The following is a 17,976-nucleotide window of genomic DNA, read 5'->3' on the forward strand; positions in this document are numbered from 1 at the left end:
TATATACACGCTTCCTGTCCCCGACAACGGGAATTAATCATCAATTATTAAAACTCTTTTCTATGAGAGAATACATTGTATGAATGCGGGGATTAGAACCAGTGACCTCATAAAGGCATCTTGATAATGCAATTACAATCCTGTATAGCATAATTAGCTCAAGAACTGGTTTGAGGGCTGGCCACTAACCTGCGGACGGTGACCTCCATTGTTAGGTAGAAGAGGTTGGGGTCGCGGTGCCGCATGCGGTATTTGGAGAGCAGAAGAGCCACCACCTCGCGGCAAGTCGCTCGCGCACTCACGGAGATCGTCTTGTACTCGATGTCGGAGCGCAGGCACTTTGCGAACACTCTAATGGTTGTCTGTGGAGGAAGACGTGGGTTAGAGAGGTGGGTTAGAGAGGTGATAGAGACGTGGGTTAGTGTCACACAAGGGGAGAGGTGGGTTAGTATTGTCATGGGAGGGAGGAGTGGGCATTAAGGCTAATGCCAAGGAGTACAAATTAATAAAATGGACTCCAGACATCTCACGTCTCATACATGGGTTAGAGTGAGGCAGCCCCCACTACAGTCACTGTGCTGCAGATCCCATCACCACAGATCACACCACCACAGATCCCATCACCACAGATCACATCACCACAGATCCCATCAGGATATGAAGCCAGAAATCTCTGTCTGTAACCATCTCCAACCAAGACTTCCGAGAGGAAAATAGTCCCCCACTAACTGCTAGAACTATTACAGCAACTACCACCATGCCCATGCCCTGCTACCAGGCATTATAACCCTGTTGTGGTACTAGTATAGTGACCACCAGTACCAGGGAAGCCTCCAGAGACCAGCCCGGAAGCCACCTCCACCCCACGGACCGCGAGAAACAAGACCAGTCTGTAGGGTGACATTAGGGATACCTGGTTGATACCTGGTTGATGGGGTTCTGGGAGTTCTTCTACTACCCAAGCCCAGCTCGAGGCCAGGCTTGACTTGTGAGAGTTTGGTCCACCAGGCTGTTGCTTGGAGCGGCCCGCAGCAGGCCCACATACCCACACCACAGCCCCGGTTGGTCCGGCACTCCTTGGAGGAATAAATCTAGTTTCCTCTTGAAGATGTCCACGGTTGTTCCTGTAATATTTCTGATGCTTGCTGGGAGGACGTAGAACAACCGCGGATCTCTGATGTTTATACAGTGTTCTCTGATTGTGCCTATGGCACCTCTGCTCTTCACTGGTTCTATTGCTTGTAATAAACATATTGTTTTTGGTTGTTTATACAACCGTTTCAAGGCTTATGGTTATGTACAGAAGCCCAGCGGTGAGGGTAGGGTGTTGCTGGTATTTAGGTCCAACAAGCCTACTGGCAAGACGGCAGTTGCTTTGACAACAACTTTCTCAGATCAGGCCTATATGAACTATGTTAATATTAGTCGTAACTACCAATAATTTGTCTTCAATATTACAAATGAAACTCTGGCGTCTTAATGGAACTGAAGGTTATCTTGAGATGATTTCGGGGCTTTAGTGTCCCCGCGGCCCGGTCCTCGACCAGGCCTCCACCCCCAGGAAGCAGCCCGTGAAAGCTGACTAACACCCAGGGGCCAGATTCACGAAGCAGTTACGCAAGCACTTACGAACGTGTACATCTTTCCTCAATCTTTGACGGCTTTGGTTACATTTATTAAACAGTTTACAAGCATGAAAACTTCCCATTCAACTGTTGTTATTGTTATAAACAGCCTCCTGGTGCTTCCGAGCTCATTAACTGTTTAATAATTGGAAACAAAGCCGCCAAAGATTGAGAAAAGATGTACAGGTTCGTAAGTGCTTTCGTGAATCTGGCCCCAGGTACCTATTTTACTGCTAGGTAACAGGGGCATAGGGTGAAAGAAACTCTGCCCATTGTTTCTCGCCGGCGCTTGGGATCGAACCCAGGACCACAGGATCACAAGTCCAGCATGCTGTCCGCTCGGCCGACCGGCTCGGTAGACAGCTTTTAACAATGACTTCAATTTTGTAATTACTGATTCTGTCATCAATAAGGTCACTACACTCGTAAACAAGACTATATTACACACACAAATCACAATTGCGTGATGCATCAAATGAACAAATCTACGACCATGTCGTAGCTCAGTCGATTAAGGCAGCGTCTGGGATGCTCTCGGACGCAGGTTCGAATCCTCGTCACGGCTCTTGTGGATTTGTTCATTTAACAAGACTATATTACAATACAATACAATACAATTTTATTTAGGTAAGGTACATACATACAATAAATATTTACAAGGATTGTTTGACTTATAGGTAGAGCTAGTACATACAATGCCTAAAGCCACTATTACGCAAAGCGTTTCGGGCATATTCACTGGTAATAGTCCAACCCGTCCTCTTAAAAATAACGTCACTTTTGGCTGGTATGCGCGGCGCTATGGCCAAATTTGGACGTAATTTGAAATGAAATCGACTCACAAAAGTGACGTTCTGTTCCGTTTTCTATTTGAGTCGTCCGGCGTACGCGCAGAGGTTATAAGAGGACACTTTAAATTAACGTTTTTCATAACGTTTTGAAACTTTATAAGAATTTCCTGCCCACCTAACCTATCAGAGGACCCTTAACTTACTGTTGTTGAAAAAAAAAATCCCAAATTTATTTTCATATTTTTTTCAATTTCAAATTACGTCCAAATTCGGCCATACGGGCAAACGGCCAAAAGCGACGTTCTTTTTAAGAGGACAGGTTGCAACGTCAACGACAGAGAAATCTCTCTACACAGACAAGTTAATAAATCTGTTACAAAAAAAAGGATTATTCTGAAAAAAAAAAATGAAATATAATTTTCGTATGTACATCAAACATTAGAAATATTATCATCTCGGAATTCTCATAATTATGAATGCTTCCATGTCTTTCAAATTCCTTAACACGTGCGTAGATACGCATATTTATGCCTCAGTCTTTAATATAAACAGACCTGCAGACGCTGGCAGAGGTGTATGCTTGAGTACAGGGCACATGCTGTGAATCCAGCAACCCGTTCTCGCACTTGCTTATAGTCAATATTGGCTTATTTAATAAGTGCATATGTGACATACTAATTGATTGTAAATATTTTAGTTTACCTTGAAAAGCTTCATAGAAAACACCGACCTCACCTAACCTTCTTAGTATGTTAAGATGAGCATCTTATTGCTTCAATTATTACTTAACCTATACCGTTGATAGGTTAAGCAATAATTGTAAATAAGAAGCAATAAGATGCTTATCTTAACATAGTATATCACATATGCACTTATTAAATAAGCCAATATTGACTATAAGCAAGTACGAGAACGGGTTGGAATACAATTGTGAGTAAATACACAGCAAACTAAATGAAATTTGTGTTATCGGTCAGCAATGTTGACATATTTACGTATGAATTGTGTAGTGTGGTGCCACGGTCTGGCGCCACGGTCCGACACTGAGGTCTGGCGCCGGGGTCTGATCCTTCCGGTCCTCAACCAGTAGAGGAAGGTGGGAAGGAGGGAGATAAAGGGGAAGTGATGGAGAAGAGAGGCGGGAGATGGTGAGAGACGCACCGAGATACTTCTCACACAGGTATACAACACATTAGCCACAGGTGACGAAGACCCAATACAGTAATTATCAAGCCTCGACGGTCCCACGAAACACATTGAACCAGCTGACAATTAAACCTGTGGGGGGGGGGGCGGGGAACTTATTGATGTGGGAGGGAAGGGGGGGGGGAGTGTAGCCATGGGAATTTGAGGGGAAGAGGGAGGGGAACAGGTGGGTGGGAGAGAAGGGGGGGGGGGGGGGTGGAGCGTAGGCGGAACGTAGGTATTTCCGGAGCTATAGTCTGGTGTACTATGGACTTGTCCGCCCACGCCCACACTCACGCCCACACCACCACTACCAACACCCACATCAACCGATTACTGAAACACGTCAAACAGCCGCCACCTACTCACTGCCAACTCTTCTAATATTGTCAATACACAACCAACAGCACTGTTAGATTAACCTATAGTGAGCTACTAATCCAGTCCTCCGTCGTAAGGAATGAACTAGGCCTCAATATACAAGTTACAGCCCCGCTCCTGTGCCAGGTAAGTCCACTACGGGCTCACCATAGCCTGTGCTACTTGGAACTTTTTGTTCCCAGTAGCTGGATCAAAAACAGCCGCCGCCTCAATGTAAACTCACATTGCTCAAATACCTGATTGATGTTGACCAGACCACACACTAGAAATTGAAGGGACGACGACGACGTTGAGAATGGTCCAGGACGGACCGAAACGTCGTCGTCGTCCCTTCAATTTGTAGTGTGTGGTCTGGTCAACATACTTCAGCCACGTTATTGTGACTCATCGCCTGCACCTGATTCATGTGCTTGATTCGTGACACATGATTTGTGTGTGTTTGCTTGTAATGCTACATACTTCATGTGTGTTATTGTTACACATGATTCACGGGAGGGTTTGGCTGCTTGTTAGCATAGATGGCGCTGATTGTGTCTTCAACAATCGTAAATATTACCTGTGTCGTTATGCGTGTGAATCATGAGACAGCAATTGGTACTAATTCCAGAATGGCGTGACTCTAACCTCTCGTTACTAATCGGTAAATCCCCTCTCTCACAAGGTATAAATTTGGCGTTACGAATCGGTAAATCCGGGAAAATATGACCCATAACAATCAATGCTAAAAAAAAAAGAGAGATTCATAGAGCCCAAAATCTACACACACACACACACACACACACACACACACACACACACACACACACACACACACACACACACACACCCACCCACCCACCAAGGTCGCCAAACTAGTACCTGGTAGCGGCCAAGGATATGAGAAGTCACTGGTTTAATATCACAAAGTTAAATAGGATCATTAGGGGGGGGGGGGAGTAGGAGAAGAGAGGTGGGGGGGGGGGAGAAGTTGAGAGAAAGGAGAGGTGAAGAAGGGGGGGTAGATACCTGGTTGATGGGGTTCTGGGAGTTCTTCTACTCCCCAAGCCCGGCCCGAGGCCAGGCTTGACGGGCCTCGGGCCGTCATAGCAGGGCATGAGAGGAACGATCTTATTCCATCCAAATTTCAATGAATAAGACCTGGAGTGGGAGGGAGTTGATGGATGGAGTGGGAGGATGGCGGAGTTGCGAGATGAATCTGTATAACTTGATGGATGGGGGGAAGACAGCGAGTGGTAGCAGGTATCCTTCAAGGCAGATTAGTCGAGACGGGGGCCAGATCCAGGAAGCAGTTACGCAAGCACTTGCGAACGTGTACATCTTTCCTCAATCTTTGACGCCTTTGGTTACATTTATTAAACAGTTTACAAGCATGAAAACTTCCGAATCAACTGTTGTTATTGTTATAAACAGCCTCCTGGTGCTTCGGAGCTCATTAACCGTTTAATAATTGTAAACAAAGCCGCCAAAGATTGAGAAAAGATGTACAAGTTCGTAAGTACTTGCCTAACTGATTCGTGAATCTGGCCCCAGGTGGTCTAGATAACAGAGAGAGAAAGGTAGGCAATGTCCAGCTCCGCTCCTGTGCCAGGTAAGTCTAATACGGGCTCACCATAGCCCGTGCTACTTGGAACTTTTTGTTCCTAGAAGCTGAATCATAAACAACACCAGGTAGTCAAGGTAAGAGAGGGAGACAGGTGGTGGAAACAGCACCACCGGATGTCAGCCAATGAGAAACAGCGTCTTCCCAGCCATTAAGAAGAACCACGCACTTACACCACCGCCGTCTTGATGCACAGGAAATTCCTTGACAATAATCACTTCACGATAACAGTGAATCACGGGACCCTACACCACCACCACAAGCACACTCACCCGCTGCCTTGAGACACCTACCGCACCTACTCCTACATAACAAAGGCTACAGCCTAGATTCACGAAGCAGTTACGCAAGCACATACGAACCTGTACATCTTTTCTCAATCTTTGGCGGCTTTGTTTACAATTATTAGACAGTTAATGAGCTCCGAAGCACCAGGAGGCTGTTTATAACAATACCAACAGTTGATTCGGAAGTTTTCATGCTTGTAAACTGTTTAATAAACGTAACCAAAGCCGTCAAAGATTGAGGAAAGATGGACACGTTCGTAAGTGCTTGCGTAGGTGCTTTCGTGAATCTGGCCCCTGTACATCTTTTCTCAATCTTTAATATTTGTAAACAAAGCCGCCAAACAGTTAATGAGCTCCGAAGCATCAGGAGGCTGTTTATAACAATACCAACAGTTGATTCGGAAGTTTTCATGCTTGTAAACTGTTTAATAAATATAACCAAAGCCGTCAAAGATTGAGGAAAGATGGACACGTTCGTAAGTGCTTGCGTAACTGCTTCGTGAATCTGGCCCCCTGCAGACAAAGGTACACCACAACTTAATTGACAAAATTACGCTTCGTACAATGAGTAATATGATCGGATAATTGTGATTGCGTCTTGTCATTGGTCACTACTGTGACGACATTAATCGTCGAGGCTTGATCTTTCAACCAGATTGATGTTATAATTGAATAACAGGACGCGTAGTTTGACAATCTTAGGTCGTCGTTATTAAAAACTAATTGGAGTTGAAACTTAACAGGGCATGTGTTATATGGAGGGTGGTGGAGTGAGGTGGGGGGGTTGGAGGGGGAGATCCCCCCCTCACAACACCTCCAACACTCCCTCACTACACCTCCAACACTCCCTCACTACACCTCCAACACTCCCTCACTACACCTCCCCCCTTTCACCATATATTTCAGCACTCTCTTTTACAGATTTACGGGCTATTCATGCCCGTGCAATCTTTTGGGTGGCATAATCTTCATCAATCAATATTAGAACAAATTCAGTCGTATCAGTATGATACAATTATAAAAAAAAACGATCTATGAATTCATGCACTCTGCACTCACAATCGGGAATTACAGGCGGGGCAGAAATGGTGGTGCAAGTTTTCTTTGACCTAATGCCTCTGTTCACCTAGCAGTAAATATTCACCTGGGAGTTACAAGGCCACTGTTGTGGGGTTGCCTCCTGGGGCGGGTCAGTAGTTTCACTTTGGAAGGACTTCGATACAAACCTAACGTGTGTGTGTGTGTGTGTGTGTGTGTGTGTGTGTGTGTGTGTGTGTGTGTGTGTGTGTGTGTGTGTGTGTGTGTGTATTATATATATTGTATTAATTATATAGGCTATAAGTGTGTATTAATTAAATAGGCTAATTCTGATGCCGAGACTGATAAAATACTATGCCTAAGATTACCATCAGAGTGCTGGCGGGATGATGGGGAATTAGCCTCGGCTACCATCATATTTTGTCAGGTCGTGATGGTCGAGTGGTTAAGGGGTACTGTACACCAGTTGCAGAGTGCTCCTGGCAGTATGGGTTCGAGTCACTTCTGGGGTGTGAGTTTTCAGCTGCATATATGCCTGGGGACCATTCAGGCTTGTTCGCATATTATATATATTATATATATATATATATATATATATATATATATATATATATATATATATATATATATATATATATATATATATATATATATATAATGTGCTCGAAAATCTCCCGATACAGTATACTTACAACCTATCCTCTTACAAAAGAACGTCGCATTTCGGTCGTATGAGTTACACAAGGCTAAAAATAGTCGTACTAGAAAATGGAAGTGGCTTTTGAAAGTGACGTACTGTCCCGTTTTCTGTTTTGGGTCCTCTGGTAGGTTAGGAGAGACCACTTTAAATTGGCCGTTTTCTTGACATTGGGAGACCTTAGGAGGACGAACTGATACATGAGGCTGAAGGGAGACAAAAGCTACACGCCTACCTTGCCTTGAGGTTACCTTGAGGTGCTTCCGGGGCTTAGCGTCCCCGCGGCCAGGTCGTCGACCAGGCCTCCTGGTTGAAACGCCTACTGGGATCGCTACACAGTTGGCGTTCCTAGTATAATAGTATGGGTAGACTTGAGACTAGACTACACAATCGACTTGAGACTGGTCCAAGACGGACCGAAACGTCGTCGTCCCTTCACCTTCTAGTGTGTGGTCTGGTCAACATGCGTAGACGACCGGAGGGGCCCCGGCGTCCGTGCCGGGAAGGAGGGAGGGAGTCGGGCAACTGGAGAGCTTTTGTCTGGTTATGTCCGTGCCGACGCATTGTTACGGGTCTAAAGGTGAAACTGGCTCCTCCGACCCTAACTTCCGACCAGCAGGGTGTCGGGGGGAACGGAGGAGAAATTGAAAGTGAGAGAAACGACAAAGTGGGAGGTGGTCAACCTCGAGAAGGGAGGTTTCAGCATGACTCAGCTACAGGTTTCACCAGAACAAAATAGCACGAGAAACACGGAAATTATGGAGCAGGGCGAACCTTACGTTACAAGTGCCTCACTGCCTCGGTTCCTGGTAGGAAGGCACAGTGTCACAAAGCGCCTGCTGAGCTATGTAGATATTACACAGTAAACATGCCTAAGGTCACTCTACTGTGGCTAATATAATGGCTCCATTCTGAGAGGTCAAGAACAGCGAAGAAAATCTATCCGTGGTTGGGTTGACACGGTCGAAATTTTTTTTTTATTATTTTTATTATATATATATATATATATATATATATATATATATATATATATATATATATATATTGGTGTATACAGGCAGCAGGTTTTCATTTATACATGTCTCACTGAATATAATCGCATATTGTGTATTGATTATTTTCTAGTTTAGGGCGTCTATACCTGACTAGTGCTCTTGCATCTGGGTTTAATTGGAAGAGGAGTTCTCCAAAAGTCTTGTTCGTTCGAGGTGAAGAAAAAGAAATAACTGTAGAATGTATTACACTTATTATAAAATTTACACGTTTCGAACCTACATGGTTTATTCTCAAGTGATGTTACAGTTGTTTGTTGTTGTTTTAGAATTAGCTACTCGGAACAATATATCCATGTAGCACGGGTTATGGTGAGCCCGTAATTGCGTTGGGTTATTCGTGATAACCTTGTTACTGTGATATTTGGATCAAAGTTTTAAATGGAAGTGGGGACTCCTCCTTTTTCCCCGTTTCTTTTTCGTTTCTGTTTCAGTGCACTGATTTTAGTCTTGTTTTAATAACATTATCTTGGTGGCGGATGTAAAGAGTACAGGACATTATATTTATTCTATTAGTGGGTCAGGTGTAGACAAATGGATCGCACAATGGGTATACATATGGGTATAGAATAAGGCATAAAGGAGAAAGTAGTAGAATATGGCTAAATAGGGTACGAAACACACACAAAGATTAATCAGGTGTAGTGGGCGTGGCTGATTGATTGATGAAGATTAAGGCACCCAAAAGGTGGCACGGGCATGAATAGCCCGTAAGTGGTGGCCCTTTTGAGCCATTACCAGTATCAAGAGCTGATACTGGAGATCTGTGGAGGTGCGACTGCACCCTGCGTGACGGGAGATGTCTCCCCAGTGTGTGGGCGTGGCATGTTGAGCAGTGTCTTCTATGTTGGCATCTTCACGTTCCAGTCTTGTTCTTATTCTCATTGTGGGTAGAGTGAATAGTTCCGTAATTTGGGTATTTATGGTAAGTTGTTCTATTGTTATGTGGATTGCTTCAAGAATTTGTAATCTTACATTTTGGGTTTTTTCTATTATACAAGTGTTTTTATTCAACATTTCACTTGTTAGGGTGATGTCATGAGCTTGTCTCATGTGATTCCTAGGGGCACCGGATTGAAGATGATGGCATGTCAAACGCCTCGTCAGCTTGGTCGACGTCATACCTATGTACTTAGATTGAAGGTTACATCCTTCGTGGGGGCAAGTGTACATGTATACAACGCTTGACTGCTGTAGAGGGTTCTCCGTCGGCTTCGGCCTGTTTTTGATAAGGAGTTCGGTAGTCTTCTTGGTTTTATAGAATATGATCAGGTTAGGAGTAATACTTTTTACTCCTTTACGGATTATTTCTTTCTTCTTTTTTATGTTCACTGTACATAGTTGATTTGTAATATAATTTTATTGCAGGTGTTGTGGTTTCTGTTCTAGGTTCAGGATTATACCATCGGTCCAGGTGTCTTCTTACAGCAGTGTTTAATTCCGTGTTGCTATATCCATTGTTCACCAACACCCTAGTTATTCTATTTATTTATTTATTTATTTATGCATATACAAGAAGGTACATTGGGAATGTGAGGATACATAATATGGTAATTACAGTCTTGTAAAGCCACTAGTACGCGCAGCGTTTCGGGCAGTAAACTTTCAAACTCCTGACTCGCATTGCTCCATTCGGAGCAGTGGGTAAGGGCTCGACTTACCCATCTCTTCCCCACCGCCTCTCCCTGCCCGAGGCCCTTGGGAGCCGTCGGGGGGCACCTTCCCAGGCCAAGGTCTCGTCCGGTATGTGAGGTCACGTCACAAGAACTAACACTATAATGTCCTCAGGCATCCTGCCCCCTCCGGCACCGTACAAGAGTGGATTAAGGGTGACCTTGTAAGTCACGAAGCTGTCCTCTCTATCGCTATCACCGCCGCTTATCTTTCTCCCCAACCCGTTCTCGCACTTCCTCTTAGTCAATATTGGCTTATTTAATAAGTGCATATGTGACATACTAATTGATTGTGAATATTTTAGTTTACCTTGAAAAGCTTCATAGAAAACACCGACCTCACCTAACCTTCTTAGTATGTTAAGATAAGCATCTTATTGCTTCTTATTTACAATTATTACTTAACCTATCAACAGTATAGGTTAAGTAATAATTGTAATTATTGTATAATTACACTGTATCGCGCTATTATTGTGCCGGTAGACTTGTCATTACAGTACTATCAGTAGGCATCCGTCCATTTCAAGGGCCAGATTCAGGAAGGAGTTGCGCAAGTACTTATGAACCTGTACATCTTTTCTCAATCATTGACGGCTTTGTTTACAATTATTAAACAGTTAATGAGACCCGAAGTACCAGGAGGCTGTTTATAACAATAACAGTTGATTGGCAAGTTTTCATGCTTGTAAACTGTTTAATAAATGTAACCAAAGCCGTCAAAGATTGAAAAAAGATGTACACGGTCGCAAGTACTTGCGTAACTGCTTCGTGAATCTGGCCTCAAGAGACTATGCAGTTGTTCACCAAACCACACACTAGAAAGTGACGGGACGACGACGTTTCGACTTGAGAATGGTCCAAGACTGACCGAAACGTCGTCGCCCCTTCACTTTCTAGTGTGTAGTTTGATCAACATATTTCAGCCACGTTATTGTGACTCCTCGTCTGCACTCTTGAGTTGCTCTCTGGTTGTCGGTCTGGAGTGACGGGAGACATCTCCCGTCACGCAGGGTGCAGTCGCACCTCCACAGATCTCCAGTATCAGCTCTTGATACTGGTAATGGCTCAAAAGGGCCACCACTTACGGGCTATTCATACCCGTGCCACCTTTTGGGTGCCTTAGTCTTCATCAAACAATCAATCGGTCTGGAGTGGCCTCTACAGGGCGCAAAGCCAAGGTCGACCGATATATACGAAGGTGAAGCTAGTACTGTTCATTCCAGTACTATTACCTGGCTAAACTGTATCGTTGGACGACCCCATTACTTCACATTTAGGCCACTACTCTACCACTGGAGTATAGTGATGCTGTACTACAGTACCACCGTAAACTGTCACTCCAGTCACTATACCAGTTTTAACACAAAACTGGTTACAAGCTCAGCGGAAATATGACCTGTCGTCGCTGGGTACATATATATTTTTTACCAGGTATGCAAATTAGCAGTGAAATGGAGAAATGTCGTTTCTGAAAATTTCTCCCTAAACAAATTGGGTCAAACAAGGTGCTGTTATTTGTCCAATTTTTGTTTGCTATCGTGATCCATTCTTAAAGAAATGGATCAAGATAGCAAACATCTTAAATTATTAAAGAAATGAACATGTACAGCTTTAACACCAATGTTTTCTTTTATGCTGATGATCTAGCTGCAACTCGCTCCGGCCAAAGAGACTATGGGAAACTGGACCAAATATGTGACAGTATAAGAATGCAACCAAACGTTCAATCCTGCAATGTGCGCTGTGGTTGCTTGTAACTCACACGACTCGTTTCAATGCAATCACAATCTAAAATTACTAGGTAGAGTCCAGTAATTAACGTGTTCTGAAAAGCATGTAGGGTATAATATACTCAAAGGAGTATACTGACATGTTGACCAGACCACACACTAGAAGGTGAAGGGACGACGACGTTTCGGTCCGTCCTGGACCATTCTCAAGTCGACAATCGACTTGAGAATGGTCCAGGACGGACCGAAACGTCGTCGTCCCTTCACCTTCTAGTGTGTGGTCTGGTCAACATACTTTAGCCACGGTATTGTGACTCATCGCCTGAGTATACTGATAGTATAGTATAAGGCGCCCGACAGCTGGGTGGACAGCGCTTCGGATTCGTAGTCCTGAGGTTCCGGGTTCGATCCCCGGTGGAGGCGGAGACAAATAGGCAAAATTTGTCTCCAAAAAAAAAAATAGGCCTCCACCCTGGGGGTGGAGGCCTGGTCGAGGACCGGGCCGCGGGGACACTAAGCCCCGAAATCATCTCATGATAACCTCAAGATTACCGGAAGAACCCATTTGCCAATTTTGCCGCAGTTATTAGACACACGAAGGTCACAACACGTCAACATTAGTGAATGTGTTCAACTTGGATGAACACATTCACATGATGAATGTGTTCATCATCGTCTGTTCGTCAGTCAAGTTATTTATTAACAATGTCTAAGCTTAAATGGATCTTAACTAAGGGACTCACAAAATGGTGATCTCGGTAAGCTAAATAATAGTGAATAGGGGAAATGGTCTAGATGTATCTTAGTTATCCATCCTCGCACTCATTGTACTCTTCCCCCTCTCCCCATCTGATATCCACACCCACACTCCAAAAAATAGTTCACAAACGAATGATATCTTTTAGCCTGAAGAGTAATCTATCCAGTAAACTCAATCAACTTTGTTTTCTTTCCAGGTACTCATCATTGGCCACTCCTACTTTCCCAGAAATATGAACGTAATTGTTAGGAAATACAACTTAAGAATGAGTGATATATAACGTTCACTACGGGCTCACCATAGCCCGTGCTACTTTGGAACTCTTGTTCCCGGTAGCTGAATGTAAAGCCACACCAACGAATGATATATATATATGATAGCGTGACGGTTCTAGAAGACAGGATAACACAACTGGTTAGATAACCAAAACCCATAGGACAGGATAACCATCTGGTTAGAAAGCAAATAACCCAGCTGGATACCTAGTTGATGGCGTTCTGGGAGTAGTTCTACCCCCCAAGCCCGGCCCGAGGCCAGGCTTGACTTGTGAGAGCTTGGTCCACCAGGCTGTTGCTTGGAGCGGCCCGCAGGCCTACATATCCACCCCAACCCGGTTGGTCCGGCACTCCTTGAAGAAAACTATCCAGTTTTTTCTTGGAGATGTCCACGGTTGTTCCGGCAATATTTCTTATGCTCGCTGGGAGGGTGTTGAACAACAGTGTACAATATCTCTAGTGTGTGGGACTGGAATTGAGCAGGTGTGGAGACCGGTACGATGCAGGTGTGGACCGGTATGGTACAGGTGTGGACCGGTATGGTACAGGTGTGGACCGGTATGATGGGTACAGCCCACAACATGGGGGCGAGTTAAGAGAATAGTTTGTGTGAGTGGGGGGGGGGGGGGTACATGAGGATGGGGCGGGGGTGGTGGGGGGGTGATGATTGGGGGGGGTGATGATGGGGGGGGGGATGCTGCAGAGGATAATACCGATTGCAGAATAAATAATAAACGGGAATCATCAACCGTAATATTAACTGCAAGAGCATAAGGAATTGAATCTCGGAAAGATGCAAGACAGCTTCAACGTCAGTGACACCAACAGTGCCAGCCTTAACAACAGTGACACCGACAGTGCCAGCCTTAACAACAGTGACACCGACAGTGCCAGCCTTAACAACAGTGACACCGACAGTGCCAGCCTTAACAACAGTGACACCGACAGTGCCAGCCTTAACAACAGTGACACCGACAGTGCCAGCCTTAACAACAGTGACAATAACAGCAGCAACAGAAACTGGTGTAGTCACAGCCCCAGACAGACGGATAAACAGACAGAATGTTTTCAACAACACAGGAATCAAATTACGCTACACACCACGACCATAACCCCAACGACAGCGGTTATCGAACCCGGGGCAACCACATCAACACCCCCCAACCCAACCCCACCACACCCCCCAACCCCAGCCCACCCTACCTGACCTCATAGTGTATCAAGATATCGCAGCGCGGGCGTGAACTGCCCCCCCCCCCCGTTACCTGACGCCCGCGGGACACTCTCCCGCCTTTGGCTGATCAAGTCACCAGCATTCTCATCCCACACAACACTACGCCAGCATCCACAGTCACCATCGCCAGGGACGGCGTCACCATCGCCAGGGACGGCGTCACCATCGCCAGGGACGGCGTCACCATCGCCAGGGACGGCGTCACCATCGCCAGGGACGGCGTCACCATCGCCAGGGACGGCGTCACCATCGCCAGGGACGGCGTCACCATCGCCAGGGACGGCGTCACCATCGCCAGGGACGGCGTCACCATCGCCAGGGACGGCGTCACCATCGCCAGGGACGGCGTCACCATCGCCAGGGACGGCGTCACCATCGCCAGGGACGGCGTCACCATCGCCAGGGACGGCGTCACCATCGCCAGGGACGGCGTCACCATCGCCAGGGACGGCGTCACCATCGCCAGGGACGGCGTCACCATCGCCAGGGACGGCGTCACCATCGCCAGGGACGGCGTCACCATCGCCAGGGACGGCGTCATCGACGCTGGTGGAATATGAGGACGCACCTTGGCGGATCAGGTCACGGGGCGTACAATATTGTCAGGGTTAATTAATTATTAATTGGCAGACCTGGAACAACGCCCCCCCCCCCCCACGCCCCCAGCACTAACAACAGCAGCAACAGCTGTTTGCACAACAGCTCAACAGCAGCCTTCAATCCTTCAAGGTCATCCTTAATTAGATATTGGTTTAACTGTGGTGGGAGGGGGGAGGGCAGTGGTGGGGTGTGAGGGTGGATGAGGAGGGGGGGCGGCAGGAGGAGGGGGGGGGGTACAAGGGTCATGAGGGCAGGAGAAGGGCACAATTATCCCGTGACCTTTGACCTATAGGTTGACAACGTCCCACAGTGGTATCGTGTAAGCGTTAGTCTCACCTTATGTAACTAGTACTCTTGGTACGTCGGCCAGTACCTCGGGTCGTTAGGAACGACGTTGTGGCGTCAGATCTTGTGGCGTCAGACCTTGTGGCGTCAGACCTTGTGGCGTCAGACCTTGTGGCGTCAGACCTTGTGGCGTCAGACCTTGTGGCGTCAGACAGCATCACCCGATCCCAATCGGCACTCGTCACGACCACACAATACCTGTCAACGCCAACCAATCACCACCAACTAGTACCATTCAACGCCAACACCTCACTAACGGGCTCCATGCTGGGGCTGCATACTCCAGGATTGGTCTTACGTATGTGGTATACAAGATTCTGAATGATTCCTTACACAGGTTCCTGAAGGCTGTTCAGCCTCACATACGCCGCAGATGTTATTCTTTTCATGTGGGCTTCAGGAGACAGGTTTGGTGTGATATGAACTCCTACATCCTTCTCTCTGTCCGTTTCATGAAGTACTTTATCTCCTATTCTGTATCCTGTGTCTGGCCTCCTATTTCCACCGCCTAGTTTCATGACCTTGCATTTACTCGGGTTGAACATTAGTAGCCATTTGTTGGACCATTCATTCAGTCTGTCCAGGTCATCTTGTAGCCTCCTACTATCATCCTCTGTTTCAATCCTCCTCATAATTTTTGCATCATCAGCAAACATTGAGAGAAACGATTCTATACCCTATATACGAGTGTGCTTTTTTCACCTAGTTGTTTTCACCTAGTTGTGTTTGCGGGGGTTGAGCTTTGCTCTTTCGGCCCGCCTCTCAACTGTCAATCAACTGTTTACTAACTACTATTTTTTTCCCCACACCACACACACACCTCAGGAAGCAGCCCGTGACAGCTGACTAACTCCCAGGTACCTGTTTACTGCTAGGTAACAGGGGCATTCAGGGTGAAAGAAACTTTGCCCATTTGTTTCTGCCTCGTGCGGGAATCGAATCCGCGCCACAGAATTACGAGTCCTGCGCGCTATCCACCAGGCTACGAGGCCCCCCCCCCCCGTGTGTGTGTGTGTGTGTGTGTGTGTGTGTGTGTGTGTGTGTACAGCCACGGGGTGCATGTACCGGTAGTGAGCATGTGTGTACATACGTACGTGGCCCCCAACACTACACTCCCACGCTACCTTGACACGGGAACACTGTACGGAGCCGTGTACACTACTCCCACCACCTTCACTATCACCCACACTACCCCCCACCACCTTCACTATCACCCACACTACCCCCCACCACCTTCACTATCACCCACACTACTCCCCACCACCTTCACTATCACCCACACTACCCCCACCACCTTCACTATCACCCACACTACTCCCCACCACCTTCACTATCACCCACACTACCCCCCCACCACCTTCACTATCACCCACACTACCCCCCCACCACCTTCACTATCACCCACACTACCCCCACCACCTTCACTATCACCCACACTACTTAGATCACCTTCCTTATCAAGAATACACCCAAGTTAGGAGAGAGAGGTGGTACGCCAATTTGGAAAACATTACAGCAAAAGCTAAGGCCCAACCCAAACTGTTTCGTATCCCTATACGAAATAAACAGTTTCGTGGCCCAAATGTAGTAGTAGTAGGCATCCATCAGTCTCAGGAGACTATGGAGTTGCGCTCTGATGTCGGCCTGGGGCCAGATTCACGAAAGCACTTACGCAAACACTTACGAACCTGTACATCTTTTCTCAATCTTTGGCGGCCTTGTTTCCAATTATTAAACAGTTAATGAGCTCCGAAGCACCAGGAGGCTGTTTATAACAATAACAACAGTTGATTGGCAAGTTTTCATGCTTGTAAACTGTTTAATAAATGTAACCAAAGCCGTCAAAGATTGAGGAAAGATGTACAGGTTCGTAAGTGCTTGCGTAAGTGCTTTCGTGAATCTGGCGCCTGGTCTAGAGTGGCCTCACCAGTGCGCAAAGCCAGGGTAGGTTGATTTGGGGGAGAAGCTGTTACCCATGCAGCAGGTCCCCCCTCTCCACGGCTCTGAATACCAGTATATTAGTAATGCTCTCTTAAAGTATGAGGCCGGCTGAAGCGTTTATGGGTGAGTATAGAAGTGGGAATTTGCCATAGGCCTGGTCAGAGACTGGGCCGCGGGGACAGTGATCCCCGAAATCAACGCAAAGTGACGCCAGCATATGTTGGAATCCTCTGAGAAAAGAAGGAAACTATAAGGGAAAAGCGCCAAGCCATTAGGCCTATATAGCACTTGGAAGGGGTCAGGATAAGGATTTGGGATGGGACGGGTGGAAAGGAATGGTGCCGAACCACTTGGACGGTCGGGGATTGAACGCCGACCTGCATGAAGCGAGACCGTCGCTCTACCGTCCAGCCCAAATGGTTGGACAAATCCTCTGAGAGTGTTCACCAATTATGTGAGGCTGTCGATGCTTCAATGACCCGATGGCAAACGGAAACTGAAAATGGGAGAAGTCTTAAAAGTTACGGCACAATGAGGCGTTGTTGTGGAGGTTATCTTGAGGTTATCTTGAGATGATTTCGGGGCTTAGAGTCCCCGCGGCCCGGTCCTCGACCAGGCCTCCCCCCCCAGGAAGCAGCCCGTGACAGCTGACTAACACCCAGGTACCTATTTTACTGCTAGGTAACAGGAGCATCAAGGTCAAAGAAACTCGGCCCATTGTTTCTGTCCAGCGCCAGGGATCGAACCCGGGACGACAGGATC

At 46.5% G+C, this 17,976-nt stretch overlaps 1 protein-coding gene across 3 annotated transcripts in view; it reads right to left on the reverse strand.

Annotated features, from left to right (window-relative positions):
* The window catches only part of LOC123771462 (uncharacterized), a 127,163-nt gene that overhangs the window by 10,880 nt on the left and 98,307 nt on the right, over positions 1-17,976 (reverse strand). For all 3 annotated transcript variants that reach the window (XM_045764007.2, XM_045764008.2, XM_045764009.2), the window contains exon 3: positions 190-362. In XM_045764007.2, coding sequence (XP_045619963.2) covers positions 190-362 — 173 coding nt within the window. The remainder of the gene's footprint in view (positions 1-189; positions 363-17,976) is intronic.

The sequence above is a fragment of the Procambarus clarkii genome, chromosome 76 (assembly GCF_040958095.1).
Source record: "Procambarus clarkii isolate CNS0578487 chromosome 76, FALCON_Pclarkii_2.0, whole genome shotgun sequence".
Taxonomy (NCBI): domain Eukaryota; kingdom Metazoa; phylum Arthropoda; class Malacostraca; order Decapoda; family Cambaridae; genus Procambarus; species Procambarus clarkii.